The sequence below is a fragment of the Silurus meridionalis genome, chromosome 5, assembly GCF_014805685.1.
Source record: "Silurus meridionalis isolate SWU-2019-XX chromosome 5, ASM1480568v1, whole genome shotgun sequence".
Taxonomy (NCBI): Eukaryota; Metazoa; Chordata; class Actinopteri; order Siluriformes; family Siluridae; genus Silurus; species Silurus meridionalis.
Window position 1 is genome coordinate 15,133,410 of NC_060888.1, and position 16,929 is coordinate 15,150,338.

The 16,929-nt window shown below is 36.1% G+C and overlaps 1 protein-coding gene across 3 annotated transcripts in view; it reads left to right on the forward strand.

The window, feature by feature from the left end:
• Positions 1 to 16,929, forward strand: part of fgf13a (fibroblast growth factor 13a) — a 105,700-nt gene that overhangs the window by 59,500 nt on the left and 29,271 nt on the right. Inside the window, exon 1 of one of the 3 annotated variants that reach the window (XM_046850233.1) lies at positions 12,147 to 12,547. The exons of the other annotated variants lie outside the window; for them this stretch is intronic. Within the exon in view, the coding sequence (XP_046706189.1) occupies positions 12,517 to 12,547 (31 nt within the window). The 5' untranslated portion in view covers positions 12,147 to 12,516. Of the gene's footprint in view, positions 1 to 12,146; positions 12,548 to 16,929 lie in introns of those variants that run through there. 3 annotated transcript variants of the gene reach the window in all.

The window sequence follows — 16,929 nt, forward strand, 5'->3', positions numbered from 1 at the left end:
TGCTGCTCTCTCTAAATCTTACTGTAAGTGTTCACTTGAAAGTCGAAAGTCTTTTTAGCCTTTAGAGCAGTTGACTCATGTCTGTTGTATATCTTTTTGATTAAAGTTGCTCTCCAAAGAGTCATAGCATATGTATGTGTATAACTGTGTATAATCACTGGCTGGATAGTGTGGCGACACACAATTGACATCCGACTCATACAAACCCATCCACACCCATCTGTATGGACATAAACAAATATATAAAGAGCATGGGCTGTATAAACAGAGCTGGTATGCATAGTATAAAAAAGCACATTCTAGCACAGCAAGCATAGCAAGGCTGAAAGTCACTCAGACATTTGGGCTCAGGGTCTAGGAGCTCATGTAAAGCTGTGTCTGATTCAGCAATTAGGGCACACTGTGCCCTTGTCACCAGTGATTTGGACAGTTTTGAGCATCACCTCAGCTGCCAGCCAGTGGGAGGAATATGAGGAATGTCAGGAGGCAGAAAAGACATTTAACATTAACATCTACATGCCACAGTCCAAGCTACACACTGGCTATTATACTGCTTTCAACCTAATAGAGACTAATGATCTAAACCTGTCAAAGGTTATTTAAGATTTCCCTAAGAGAGAAATATTAAGAACCCTAATCCTTGTTATTTTTAATATTCTGTGTAAAGTTGTATGAAATGCTGTCTGATTTATAGGAAAGATGGCTAATAATTTAATGAAAGAATAAAACTTTTGTAATACAATTATCATGAAATTCATGTACCTATATAACTATGTAATCCGTGTTACTCTTATGTCTTCTGACCTTTCCCATTTTATTGTTTTAGCAGTGCATCTTTATTGCTATGATTACATTTTTACCTGCATATCCAGAGTCAAATTCATCTGTTGATTTACAGTATTACATTCTCATAGTATATCTCGTTTAGTTGTTTATCAAACTACAGTAAGGTCCACAAAGCATAGCCAGGAAGTTTGTGATATAAGTATGCCTGTAAATAAACTTTTAACTATCTGTTCTTCGAGTGGAAAGCTTAGGAGTAGCCAAAAGAATACTGAACACAAATTAAATATGGGATAATATTTAGTTAGATCTGGTCTGTTCAATAGGTCTGTAGAGTTTGTTTGACAGTTAAAGGAGTCCAAAGGGGCTGCACAACGCTGTAAAACTTTTTAAGACCTCCTGATATAGACAAGGAAACACATACAAACTGGATTACATTTTTCAATGTTGCAAGAAAACAAAAGTGTCCAGTAATATGAGCAAAAAAAAGAATGAATATGAATGTGAACTAAACCTGTTCCTGGATTTTCATACTGGAGATATATTAAAATTCAAAGGCTTTGTAATTAACATCAATTTGCATTTCTGCTTAAGAGGCATTTGTACCACAGAGCAAATATCTCTATGGAAAAAAAATCTAATTAGAAGGACAAAAGGTCATTAACTATGCCTACTATTGCTTGGCTGCAAAAATGAATAGCACTGGCCAGTGAGGAAGTTTGAAAAATACTGCATTTCTTTTTTATATGTAAAAGTGAATCTGCCTGTTGCCATACGTTAAGACAATCAAGACCAATAATTGTACAGTGTTATATACTTCTCAGAAAGCTATATATAGATACTCCTCTGCAGGGCTGGCTAATTCCAGAAGATACAGGGAGACATTGGTTAGAAGAAGACTATGAAAGTCACAGAATATTATTTACAATTTTATTTTTTTGCACAAATCCTCATTCACTTACTTGCTTAAGTAATTTGTTTTGTCAGTCTTGAAGATTTGTAGCAACCTCAGTACAGTTTTATGTCAGCCTAGTCATTATTGTAATTATAATGTGTTAAAAAGACATTGCGTATAAGCATAAGTGCAAGTGCTGAACTCCATTTAAAGCACATTTATCTAAGTGCAAACCTTGGCTCTAATCCATGTGTGTAAGCTTCTTAAGATGACTCTTTTAGTGTCATATCCCGTTTCATGATTTTTTGTGAGTGAAGCAAGGAATCATAAATGCAGTTTGTAGCGTTATGGAACTGTTCCTAGAAGAAAGACTCTATTTCATTATTTCTGTATTATTGTGTGTAAACAATCCCCAACAGACCTGAGAACATTCTTTGGGTAAATCACATCATAGAGTCACTGGCATCATGGTAATTTTGTTATAATTTACTCAGTGAGAAGGGTAACACCAAAAACACAGAAAAATATGTTTTATTACCACAATATACACTCCAGGGCCAAATGAATATGGGATCTTGACCGTAAAACTTTTATGAATGTGTGGACATTAATGTGTTTGCGGCTATAAGAACTTCTTTTCTGGGTAGGCATTCTACAAGAATTTGAAAAAGGTTAAAAGAATTTTTAAGTCAGGCACTGATGTAGAATGAGAAGGCCTGGCTTTCAATTAATGTTTTATTATGTCAAAGGTTTCCAATTAGGCTCTGGGCTGTGTGAATTTTTTTCAAACCGAAACTCATCAAGCGATGCCTTCATGCTGGAAGAGGAAAGGGTCGTATCCATTATGCCACAAAGTTAAAGGTACATAGTAGTTTAAATTGCTTCTGCTGTATGCTGAGACAAAACTTTACTTTTGGAACTGTGCATTCCAGTAGCAAGAAGTCTCCTTGTGCTGATGTTGCTTGCAGAAACAGTGTAGAACTCTGTAATGAATGATGCAACAATAAAGATAGGGAATTTTTTCGCTTTATGACAGGGGTTTCAAATCTTATACAGGGAAGGCGGATGTAGGTGCATGTCTTGATTGGAACTAAGCAGAAGTCATCCAATAGTCTGAAAGCCATAAAAAGCAAAGATCAACTGATTAATAAATAGGTGCTGTTTGACTGGAAAAATAAACCCATCAAATCTCTTATACTTTATTTAAAACACTGTTTTATTTAATATTTTTTAAATTATTATTACATATTATCATATTTTGTTATATCCCTACTACAAAGATATTTTTTCATAAAAACATTTTACATGCTTTCACAATTTCACAAAACTTGTAAAATAAAAAAGTCCCTCTTTTATTCTGACACTATTTCCTGTATGCGATTTGGAACACTGTATGAGATTTGGGGCAAAGTAGGTACAGTGCCCTCCACAATTATTGGCACCCTGTTTAAGATGTGGTCGTGGACTTCAAAAAATTCTCCTTTTTTTTAAAACAACATAGAACCCAAATGCAAAAAAAGAGAAAAATCCAACCTTTTATTTAAGTACATAACTTTGGTGGTAAAAAAATCACACATTTAGAAAAAAAAAAAAACTTGAAATCATGTGTGCCACAATTATTGGCACCCCTGATGTTAATACTTTGTACAACCTCCTTTTGCCAACAAGACAGCACTTAATCTCCTCCTATAACATTTCACAAGATTGGAGAACACAGAGAGGATTTTGACCATTCTTCTTTGCACAATCTTTCTAGATCATCCAGTGTCCTGGGTCCTCTCTTATGCACTCTTCTCTTTAGCTCGCCCACAGGTTTTCGATTGGGTTGAGGTCTGGGGACTGAGATGGCCATGGGAGGACCTTGAGTTTGTGACTGCTGAACCACTTTTGTGTAGATTTTGCCACATGTTTTGGATCATTATCCTGCTGAAAGACCCAATGACGACCCATCTTCAGCTTTCTGGCAGAGGCCATCAGGTTTTTATTTAAAATATCCTGGTACTTCAAAGCGTTCATAATGCCATGCACCCTAACAAGGTTCCCAGGGCCTTTGGAAGAGAAACAGGCCCACAGCATCACAGATCCTCCACCATACTTCACGGTGGGCATGAGGTGCTTTTCGGCATACTCATCTTTTGTTTCGCCAGACCCACTTAGAGTGTTTGTTGCCAAAAAGCTCAATCTTAGTCTCATCTGACCAAAGCACACGATCCCAGTTGAAGTCCCAGTACCGCTTAGCAAACTCCAGATGTTTACGTTTGTGAGTGTTAGTGAGAAAAGGCTTTTTCCTTGCATGCCTCCCAAACAGCTTGTTGGCATGTAGAGAGCGTCTGATGGTTGTTTTGGAGACTCTGTGACCCCAAGATGCCACTCTTTGATGCAATTCTGTGCCTTTGATGCATCTGCCTTACTTGAATGGTGTGTTCTCTTGTCTTTGCCATGTTGACAAATGGGTAAGAGAATTAGACCTCTGTGTCACGTCATATTTATACCCCAGGGAAACAGGAAATCATGAATTACTAATTAAAAGTCCCTAGATACCCTGACCAACCTTAGCAACTACAGAAAAATATATAAAAAAAAAAAAAAATTTAATTTTTCAGAGGAATTGTTAGGGGTGCCAATAATTGTGGGACACATGATTTCAAGTTTTTTTTTTTTTCTAAATGTATGATTTTTTTTACCACCAAAGTTATGTACTTAAATGAAAGGTTGGATTTTTCTCTTTTTTTGCATTTGGGTTCTATGTTGTTTTAAAAAAAAGGAGAATTTTTTGAAGTCCACGACCACATCTTAAACAGGGGTGCCAATAATTGTGGAGGGCACTGTATGTTTTATTTGTTTTCCAAAACTTTTCATAATTTATTTTGAGAGATCTTTCAGCTGCTTCTAGCTTTTTATACCTGTGTGCACACAACCTATTACTTTCAGTATTACATACATGCATACGTAAAACTTGAGATGTAAGAATAATAAACTTTTTTCGGCTTCTCCCATTAGGGGTTGCCACAGCGGATCATCCGCATGTTTAATTTGGCACGTTTTTACGCTGTATGGCCTTCCTGACGCAACCCTCCCCATTTATCCGGGCTTGGGACCGGCACTAAGAGTGGCTGGGGTTAGATGTGAGAATAATAATATAATAAAATATGGGATCTTAAAGTTTTCAATAGATGTGCTTTTCTGTCTTCTCTTAAAGGCAGGATTTTTTTTTTTACATTTTATCCCAGAATAGAACTCTCATGTAAATAGCGCTGTTATCTGAATCTTTTTTATACTGAACCCTTTTAATAAACAGTGGCGAACACAAATAGTTGGATTTGGAATCTTCTTGCTTAAAGTGAGTTATTATAAGAAGCCTCCCTTGTTTCCAAAAGCACTGATAAATATAGTCCCAGCAACTTTTCAAACTGAAAAGGATAGAACATAACATGCTTAGATTCCTAATCAGCTTCCATGCTGTAGTCATTTTTTATCAAACGAAATCGGTGACAAGAAGTTAGCAGCTTATAAAATGTTACAGGATGTAAAAGAGCTGTGTGGGTGCATGTGAGTGTAAAGAGAGTGCACGGATGTTTTAGTGTTTTAATTTTGGTAGGGACCACAAGTTCAGCATGGATAGGAATAGGACAGATTTGACCTTGTGGGTATATTTGACTGTTTCCACAACTTGTTCTTTAAAAAAAAGCTTTAAATTTTTAAAAAATATTTAAAAGACAAAGTTTTTTTTTATTTTATTTTATCATGAGTATGTGAGCATGTGTACAACTACACAGGAAGTCTACAAAAGTAGATAGCAGTAGACACCACCAAAGTCTCACTCTTTGCACTAAATGGACAACCATGAATAAGAGGGACATCATGATAAATGTGACATTTCCGTGACTCACTCTGGTATAATGCCTTTACTGTTTTTAAAATAGGCTCGGATGACCATCTCTGACCCAAAATAGGAACCCAGTCCAGGCTGTTTAAGCAAGTAAACCAGTGAAATATAATGCTTTAGAACAAGCTATAATCATATTATCTTCTTAGACTAGCTTGTATACAAAATCCTAAACTTAAAATTGACTTCAGAAACCTCAATGGAGTCTAGTGCAGGATGCGGCATGCTTTTCAAAGTCATAGATTCATAGCTTTTCTAATGAGGTTTAGGCTATCAAAGCCTTTTACTTGACTTGAAAGGCCATGCTGATTTATTTGCTAACTGAATGACATTCTTACTGGTTTTCATTTCTAGCTGCATGGATTTTTTTTTCTGTTATAACCTCATCAGTGTGCACAGAATATTACTTTATTGGTTTTAGAAATCAGAGTGTCTGCAGCAAAAAGATTGCTTTGTTTGACTGAAATGTTGAAGTAGGCCACAAAATGGGGGAGTAAATATAAATCAAATTATACATTTACCTTTGATGTACCAGGCTTTGTGTCACTCAAACCAATTTTTTTCTTAACATACAGAGGGGATTTAAAATATATATATAAAGGGAGAAACTGAGAAGAAGGGAAGGGTGGAATAATATAAACCCAAAACTATAGATAATGGCTTCCTAGAAAAAATATATTTATTTGCTGTCATCCTCAAAAACATAATCACTGTTTCTTTAACAGCACATGATGTTATTTGTTTCTATATGCTACATCCCTTAATAGAGATGAGAGATTTTATCTATTGTGACACTGTATTTTTTACCAAGGTGTCCTCTTTGGCCCCTTACATCCCCTTCTTCTTCCTTATAACTGAGAAGCAGGTGGCCCTATTTGTACCGAAGATAAATCATAATTAAATCTTGACAAAGGATAAAGGAAATAAGGTGTAATGACCAAAGAGACTAAGGTCAGGTACATCAGCGTGAAGATGTGAGTGCCACTGTTCACTCTTTAATACGGTTTTGAGTAGGAGGTTCAGTAGTTTGGGCCTACAGTGTTTGCTCTGTGTTCTATGAAAACAAAGCCACTTATTGCTCAGACCTGACTTAATAGCTGATTACTGCATTCAGTGTTTTCACACAAAAAAAAGCTATTCAGCTTAAACAGAAAGCAATTCCAAACAATGCTACTAAGAAAAGAAAGAAACACCTGATAGCTTATAATGGAAGCTAGGTGTTAACAGCGGAATTGAAAACTGCATGTTGTCCTTAATAGATTTCATATATGAGCATTCACAATAATACTAGTGAGATTATCAGCTCACAAAATGGCCCCATCTATTTTTGAGTGGTAAGGGCAACGTGGTTGCGATTTGAGTTATTTTTGGATGTGTGACATTGCAGTTGCTAAGTGTGGTAGAAACCACACTGCAGTCCACTGAATCAGTGCTAAATGTGTTGACTGTTGGCTGCGTTAATGGTTGTCACTTTAGGATAAGGAGTGTCTTATAAACTTAGCCCTGTTTTTCTCTTCTTTCTTTTTCTCTTTATTTTTGCCCATAAATGCAATAAAAAAATGTTTAAACCACTTACACAAAGTTTTTAGTGATAGTTTGAATGAAATTATCATAATGACTGACATGAGATAAGAAGAGAATCAGAGAATCCAGAGAATCTTAAGAAAACCACACATACATGTGAGCACATGTAACTAAACAAAGATAGTAACTTGAACTCAAGATCCAAACTTGTTCACTCTTTATATACTATACCGAATGACAGTTTAATTATAAATAAAACTAACATTTTCAACGCATGATGTCTCCTTAGTTACATTTCTCCTATTGGCCAGAAAGAAATGAAATTAGTGAACATCACAGCTAAAAAACAACACTATTCTTTTTTTATTAGTAGATAGTTGATACTAGTTATAAATATGAGTTGGCAGAAACTTTAAATACTATTTCTACATTTGCTTCTATTCATTGATATGCATATTATTATGACTATATGATAGAATATATATCTGTATAAATATAAATAGAATCACAAATGCCTGTTGTAGATCTTCCTGTTGGCAGCTGTGTGATCTTTCTGCTAGAGGAAGTGATCCAGAGTGTGTTGAGATGGGATGGACCCCTAAGTAAATTATACAGGCCAAGCCACTTTCATGCTAAGGATCCTCGAACATAAATGTTTCACTTACCATCTTATGCTACTTGAAAGAAAAAAAAGGAAATGTCTGCCAATAGAAACACAATGTACACTTTATACTTAATAATTCTAGACTTGCTGTTAATATCACTTAGCTAGAAAGAAATATTATCTTAGGTACTATTGGTAATAGAAGTTTATTGCATTACATTTAATTGGCCATTCCAGGGTCCATCAGGTTGGGTCTTGGTAAGTGGGACATGTTCTTTCTCAGTATTCCTGTCCTTCCCTTGGCCCATAAAGGTAAAGTAGGGTAGACTGGCAACCCAGAAACAGTCTGGATCTGGGCTAGCTTCAGCACACCAAGCTTGTGGCCCCATTCACAGGCCTGCATTACTGAACATGCCAACTCTCTGTCCACTTCTTTTCTGCTAGACTAGGTGAAATCAGTCATTAACACCTTTAAATTTTCATCAGAATAGAACATGTTTATGACATAGAAACCCATTAGATATACTTTCATTTTAGTCTCATTTATCATGCAAGAAATGCTGTGGTTTTTTTTTTTTTACTACATTAGCTGTGATTGGCTAAATTTCAAATCTACAATAGGCAGTGGTCCAGGCATAATGCATCAACCCTTTGAATGTAAACCATGTTGGGAAAAAGACACAAAGTCTCTGTGGAGAACCGTGCCTCATGCTGGCATGTGCAATAAGAGCAGTTCTCACACAACTCATTTTGTTCATGTAGGCTCCAGCATGGAGCTGCACTGTATGGACCATTTCACAGTCACCAGTGCAGGTTAACGCTCATGAAAAAGAGCACAGGTGTATGCATCGATCCCACAGGGCAGGAGTTCTGAATGGCACACCAGATCCAAATCAATAAAAGTGCAAGTCATTCAGAAAGGAGCCTGCAGTAAGAACTAGTATAAATGAAAAGTGTTTAAGAGGTCATAAGTCATTCAGACTATAGATGCTCCTCTGTGTGACAGCAGCTTCTATAATTATATTTAGTGTGAGATGCCACAGGGGATCCAACTACAAAAGTACTAGTACAAGGTAAAGCTGTAACCCAGAAATCTATTGAGATATGAATATAGCTGCTGTTGTTTGGCTAAGGAAGGTACATAAATCCATCTGCCAGTTTCACTCTGCACTTAAGTTCACCCCGATCACCCCTTCTATCCTTTATAGTGCAGCCTGTGTGTTAACTATTTTATGATTATGATTTTCAGAACCAGCAAACTGACAATGTGGAACAGAGGAATTAATAATTTCGTGAAACTCCTTCTTATTCCATTGTCTTCTGTTTTGTTCTTATTATTAGCCCTGTCACATGTCAGTGTTTTCTGTCAGCTCCTGTTTTATTTTTTTTCTCTCTTGTCATTTATTTCAGGCTAATCTCTTCTCCTGACTTTAATGCTACTGCTCTATTGTAATGTAACAACCGAATGCTTGATAACCTAATTTTGTTCATTGCTTCAAATCAGACAGTTGATCCTTATCTCTTCAGTCCCAGTACCCCTGCACCAGCTGACATGCACAAATACACATGTTCTCCCTTCTCACATAAAGACACAGTCTCTATGACAACCTTCACCATTGCCATGGCACTGCTAGCCAGTGCTCTACAGTGTAGATCCCCTTTATACTACCACAGCAGTGATCCCTGGCAGGGACTATATAAGTACAGCAAATGATTCATCTTAATTAGAGAAAAAAACAGGACTGAGATCTTCAGATGTTTTGTGGCAGATACTTTTTAATATTCATTTAATCTAAATGTTTGTGTTTCTTTAAATCTGTCCACAATCAGATAATGTATGCAAAAGCTTTCATAATGTGACTTAATAAAGTTAAGAAGTTGATATTAAATAAACATATGATTTATGTCACTTTATAAGAGGGTTATTGAGACCTTGAAATATGCTTTAGAACTTGTTTCCTAATGCACAGTTAGAGTTTACTTTTGGAGAGAAATCTGAGCTCTAGTTTTACAGCAGCATTTTGCCTTATACGTGATGCAGCTAAAAGGTGCGAGGGACTTATAACATGACATGAATACCTGTCCATACTTCTGAATGAATTAGCACAAATCCTTAAAGCTATGCTCTAAAATCTAGGGGAAAGCCTTTCCAGAAGAGTGAAAATGTGATGGTCAGGTGTCCACTTACTTTTCGCCATGTAGTGTATATCAGCAGCCTGGCAGCCAATAACAATAGCGTTAGTTTCATTAATCGTATTAGTGTTAGTAGTAGTTGTAATCATGAACACCATCATTGTTACCATCATCAGCACAATCATCACCACCCACTGTAATTATAAGACATCATAACATGTCAGATCACATGATGTCCATAAACAACGCTACCATCTAGTGACTAACAAGAGTGAGCACAGGCTTACATTTTCAGGGATGATGTCATTCTTTTTTGGCAGCCTGAATCCCAGAAGAAGAGATAGATAGCAAAAAAAGAGAGTGGATTGGTGAGTAGGAGAGATAAATATGGCCATCTGCGTGCTTGTGTATCAGCGGGAAGCATCACGCCGGCCTGGCACCCGGGAAAGGGTGCAGGTGCTTGGCAAAGTTAACTTGCAGCTTGGTATAAAGCTGAAATCTGATTCGTCAGAAGGTGTTGATTAAAATTCTATAAGAGCAGTATGACTGTAGGTCAGGCTGCACAGTGAAGCATAGTGAAGCACAGGGTTAATTTAATGCACACATTTTTATACATTATTATTTTGTGGTCCCAGGGCATTACCAGGTATTTGTACAAAAGACACTTCACATTCAAGCCAAGTCTGTGGTTAACAGTTTTAAAACCATGTTTTATTAAGTAATGTAATTAAAAACATTCATATGCAAATGTTTGGAATACTAGAATATTCAACATTTAAGGAATTTTTACATTTTGTCCTTTTCAAAATGTTTTGATATATTGTAACATAGCATGTAATACACACACACACACACACACTCACACACACACACACACACACACACACACACACACACACACACACACACATACATCAATATCTGACTTTACTAATGCCCCTTGTGACTTTACCAATACCCCTTGTGCCCGAATGAACACAAATCCCCACAACCACACTTCAAATTCCAGAGTGAGGCTATTATACCAGCAGTGAACACTAAATGTAAACTGGGATGCTTAAAAAGCACATATAAATCTTCTAGTGCAATCCGTCTAGTGTATGTTTAATTATTTCATGAAAGATAACATTCTCACTTCTGTTCTCCACACCTGTCCCTATATCCTATATGCTAACATTATTTCTCACATTGTTATTCATGTGATGTGACACATTTGTCCATTTGGGAGGAATGTGAAGTTGATAAATATGTTTCTGTCATTTTTGGAGGCAGTGCCTTTGGGAGTATTATGCTTGTTATGGGACAAGGTAACTACTTCACTCGGATTGTTAAATCTTTGTGTCCTTGAAAAACTTATTGGTAAATTATCCTTTACAGAAACATCAAATACCAGAAGTGTACATTCTCTCTTTCTACACAAGGTTGTCTATTAAGAGACAAATACAATGAGCACTAATGTGGATGACTTTATCTGGTGTGGGCTCTGCCTCAAATATGTTTTATTTATAATAAATGTAAGAAATCTGTAATAAAATTGCACTTTGGTGATTCTCAAAATTTCTTTAACAGAGGTTCTTTTCGACTTTTATGTAAATTGCATCTGATATTGTTTTATTTACCTTCCTATTGTAAATATATTAAGAATCTCTAGAGCAATGTTGGCCATTTTTTGGTATGATTCCTGACATCTCTTTAAATGTGAAAATCAAATTCTCAGTTTTACTTTCTACTAAGAATTTTTTTTTCTTATTTTGTTTTGGCTAAATATTTAATATGTGCAATTTTAGTTAAGAATAAACTTCTTTAACATTGTTCTTGCAGACCTAAACCATTACATTTTTTTTTAAATTTCTGAATCATCTAACAAGAAAGCTAAGATAACAGTAAATCTTTTCGAAAGCAACAAGCCTTTTTTGCGCTCTCATAAAAAATTTTATTGTATAATTTTCTGTGTGAAGAAAAAAAATTAACGTAGAGGAAAAAGTTGAATATACTGTCTGTGATTCTTTCGTGCCATCTAGTGGTTATAAAACAAAAGTCAGCACATGCTATTGCATCGTTATTTATAGTAGTAGCAATATTGGTAATAATAATAATAATAATAATAATAATAATAATAATAATAATAATAATAATAATAATAATAATAGACGGTTTTAAAGGACTGCTGGTTGAGTGACAGGTTGGGTTGATTGATAGAGCTGTTATTGTCCACTGATGTGTTTGAGCGCAAAGTGGCCGCTCCAGTGTAACTGGTTTATGCGGCGCATTAACGGATCACTTTACAGTCGTTTGTGTGTAACGTGAGAGGCGAGTAGAGGAGAACAGAAGAGAGGAGGCTCCTCCTGAGCAGAAAGCCCAGTTTGTGCTCATCGCTTGATTGCTCTCTGCCAGTTTTGAGCCAGAGCGCCGCAGTTTTAGTGAACGCACGCCCCTGCGCTCGCCGCATCCACAACGCTTCCCCAATGAATCTTTAATGAGCGCTTTAGAAGTCCTAATGGCATGTCACTAATGTCCGTTAATGATCTCCGAATGCAGCAGGCCCCGCCTCGATGGCTTCTCATCTTGTTCCCTTGAGACTTCTTTTAATATAGTTAAAACTTTGAAAACATCTTCCTGCTCGCACTGAAACATCGCTGGACTGTTCTTGTCTTTTCGCACATTGTCTTCGCCTTTTTTTGACCTATAAACATGACTTTTCCTCTTAGAAAATCTACATCAGGTATGGCTTTATTTCACTAGTTTTACTATATGTCCTTGGATGTTTATTGGATGTTTATTTAGATGAAAAATGGAAAACGATTTTAATATGTCATGTATTGCTTCTTTTGTTTACTTTTGACAACATTTGATCAAACTGATTTTCTGGCATTTTCTTATGTTACTTTTTGTAAACATTGCGATCGAGGAACTGTAAGAGTCGGGGTGGCTGTCCAAGGTGCTGAAATGTCACATTCTGCAGCTGTTACCATTCGTAATATCCGAATTTACGACTATGCGAAGTTATCTATAGTCATTATATCGATATGTGATTATTTCTATGTCCATACTGTACATGGCTAATTTAATCATTCAGATTTTAAGTTTCAGTTGTGTTCAAAATACAGATATTTCTCGATGTTCAGCTTGCAACACTGCTTTTATTATCTGGTAATAATATGAAAAGAATCCGTGGAATCTCTGATCAAGACTTGTGATCATAGCATAGGCCTATTTATTTTACATTTAATTCCAAGTGCGTATTAGAGTGTCCGTGTTTAGTCATAATCAATCTATTGACTATTTTTTTTCAGTGTTTGTTCATCCTGCCATTCCTGTGTCCCTATGGGTGGTTTTCCTCTTCCTGCTCTTACACACCCTTATTCAGCTCAGACTGATATGAGACTTGTTTATCAGCAAAACAATATAAGGAGCAATGAAACAATACGACAGGAGCATGATTATGGAGAAAATTTGATATTATTTTGCCAAACTTTACAAGTAAAAACTATCATCAAGTGTTGTTAGACTTGGTAATCAGCTTTGTATAGTACATACAGTCATCTCTAATGCTGTTAGTTAAAGGCATGTTGCCTTCAAAATAATGGATGCTTTCTTGTACAGCAGATGGCACTATAGCAGAACTTCTCAGCTCCTCTTGGGTAGAGGGGAGAAATTCACTCATGCAAACATTTGTATGGTTAGGTCTTGGGTGCAGTGACCGAAGGGTGGGTCCAGTAAAAAAACTGCAAATGATTTTGACAAGGCTTTGTAAAGACATTTAGAGGTGCTCACAGTTAAAAAGACAAAACAACAAACAAACAAAAAACTAAACGAAACAAATGTATTATGTTTAAAAACTCCAAATATAGAGTAGCATAACCTGCTAAATTATGTCCAAGTAAATAATGGAAATACCTAATTTTATATGATTGAATAAGCCAATTATATTATTATTATTATTATTATTATTATTATTATTGTTATTATTATTGTTATTTCAGATTAATTATTTCAGAATGATTTATTTACTTTCAAGCAATTGTGGTACCCTGTCAGTTTGTGATGAGGCTGGAAAAAGACAATAATGAACAAAATATTTACAACATTTATCATATTTCCAGATTGTATCTGGATAATCATCTTATTTATAATTATTACCTTTCAAACATCTTAATCCACTGAGCTACTAATACTAAAATAAAACACTGATATCCACAGAGCAGAGCAATTATTTTTAGTTCTTTCACCTTTTTTTAAAGCATCTTTGTATTCACTACTTTAAAAAAATCGATCTTGATTGCTGTGTTATTTTATAAGGTTATATGTATGCCCTTCCTGACTTAACCCTTCATTTTAAACAGGCTTAGGACTGGCATTGAGTGTGCTCTGGCTTGTGTAATCCTCAATGGCTGGGTTAGTTATCTGCCCTAGTATGAACCCTAGGCTGTGGCAATGAGAGTTTGGGATCCTTAGGCATTAGCCATTGGTGGAAATATAAAACATATAATTATTTCAATCTATCTTTAAATTACAATTCTAGCCACAATCAAAGATTGTCCTGTTTAGACAACTCTAACATAAGCTTGTAAATTTAGATAATCTGTATTTGCGCTTCACTCCACTTGGGGGTGGTGAATTTATAGTGCAGCCACTATAAATTCACCACCCCCAAGTGGAGTGAAGCGCAAATACAGGGTTATAATGGAAGGTCACATTATGTAAAGTGACAGATGGCAGCTAGGTCCTTTATTAATATTATAATAATCAATAATATATCTTATGTGGGACCTATGTGTCCTAATGAATGAACTTACACACCTGACCACAGGTGATGTGGTCTGGAGGGGGTGTGTAGAGGAGGGGGGCCCTTTGTACTCTAAACTGGGTTAATGTTAAAAAGATTAGATGTGATAATTGATATCTTACTTTGATTGAGGTGGCATATATGTCATTTATTGCATAATAATGATCATAAAGATTATGTAAAACAGTAAAGACAGCTTTTAAAAGAAAGCTTTTTCAAACTGTAAAATGTTTTTTTTTTTTTTTGGAGGTAGTTGGTAATGTGTTTAAAGTGGCTTTCAGTAGTTTAAATGCATTACTGTATCACATGTGCTGACAGTTTCTTATAGTAACAATGTCGGCAGAATGCTGTATAGAGAGCACAGCAGACCTCTGTGAGCTTTTTTATTTTGGCATGGCAGTCAGTCAGCAATGTGAAACTTTTCAAAGCAAATATCTTGGCAGCTTTACAGCTCACTCGTTGCTTTATGCTTTGCACTCTCAAAGCACACACACACATTCAGCTCACTGTTCAGGGAGCAACCGAATAAGGGAGAGTGGGAGAGTGGGAGAGCGAGGGGAGGGGAGGAAGAGAGAGAGAGAGAGAGAGAGAGAGAGAGAGAGAGAGAGAGAGAGAGAGGAAACATAAGAATGTTTTAGGTGTCCCAGTTTAAGTCATTACCTCTCTAGCTCATCCCCAAATACCACCCTTTCAATGAAGACCACTCTCTACCTTCCACGTTAAAATTTTCAAAACAGAAAATATAGATAAACTAGTTAAAAAAAACTACACTGAATGCCAGAGCAAAGCACTACAACATACATAAGCAGTGCCCTTATAACACTAGATTAAAATGAGTTTCACTGCCACCTTATTTACCTGCCTTCTATCAAACTGTTGACAGGTTTATGATTCATTCACTATTTGTTTTGGCGGTGAAGCTTGGCAAGATCACAGAAAGTGAGCCACATGAAACAGAGACTTGGCTTTCTTATGTGCCCACATGGAGGTAATTATTATTATAAAAAATGTGTCAGACATAAATATACGATATGAAATATAAAAAGCTCTGTTCATCTTTTGGTTAAATCCTACAAACATTTAACCACTTATTTAAACCATTTACGGTTGCTAAATTTACCACAGAAGTTGCAGCTGATTGTAAGAATCTATTCATAAAAATGTGACAGTGACTTCATTATCTGGACATCTACAGTATTAGCAGTTAGTAAAATTAAGTCATAATCAGTGTTGGGCAATACTTTAACGCAGTTACTTTAGACAGTAACTAATACTGTAACGCATTACTTTTTAAATAAATTAACTCCGTTACCGTATGGTGCGTTGTCCATTACTTTTTTAAATGAATTAATTTTGGCTGAAGTGTAGAACAGTCTAACCTGTTTACAGCAGAGACGTATTGTAGGATTGGTGGATGAGAACCACTGTAAACACGAAGAAGACGCACTGTGGGCGTGTCTTCATTTATTCAGGTCTGTGCGGCAGTAACGGCGAGTCGAGGCGAGAGCAAGACGAGTTTCTCAAAGTGGAAAAATGCTCATTATTTTACTTTAGTTGAGCATAAAGGCAAAAAATGTTTAGTCAAATGTAAGTTGTGTCTTTCTGGTTCGAAGGTCGTATCTACTGCAATAAACAGCAACTCTAATCTGTCAAAGCTCCTCCAGAAACTCCATGCCTTGATGAAGCTAGAAGCTAACCCGGTGTTCTGTTCTACATTGTTAATAGTTTTCATACTTAAACTGTGAAAGGAACATTTTAAGGGCTTAACAGCTTTTGTGAAATCCTTGTGATATATTCAGTTACTTTTTGAATGAAGTAACTAGTAACTGTAACTAGTTATTATTTCTTAGTAACTAGCACAACACTGGTCATAATTAACAAAAGGACAAATACATTTAAATGTTTTAAATGTTTTTTTGAAAATGCACCAAAAGAAATAAGTAGGAAAACTGGACCACAGCATGCTCTATGATCCTCTGATTCCAGATTTAATCCACCTTTACTGTTATATCGACCTCCACTCTTCTGGGCAGACTTCCCAATATATGTGAGATCATTAGTGAGGCCTGACACTAGTGTAGTGTGAGGAGGCTTGGACTGTAGTCAGAGTTCCAGTTCTTCCTAATCTCAGTGAGGTTAAGGCATCCATTTTTGTGGTAACTGGGAAAGACAAGCATATAAATATTATGTGGCCCTATGGTATATATAATAAATTAAGAGTCTTTTAACAGTGGTCAGAGCACAGGACAGCCATGATACAGCATCTCATGAGCACAGAGGCCTTGCTCAAGGCCCCAAGAGTGGCAGGTTTTACATAC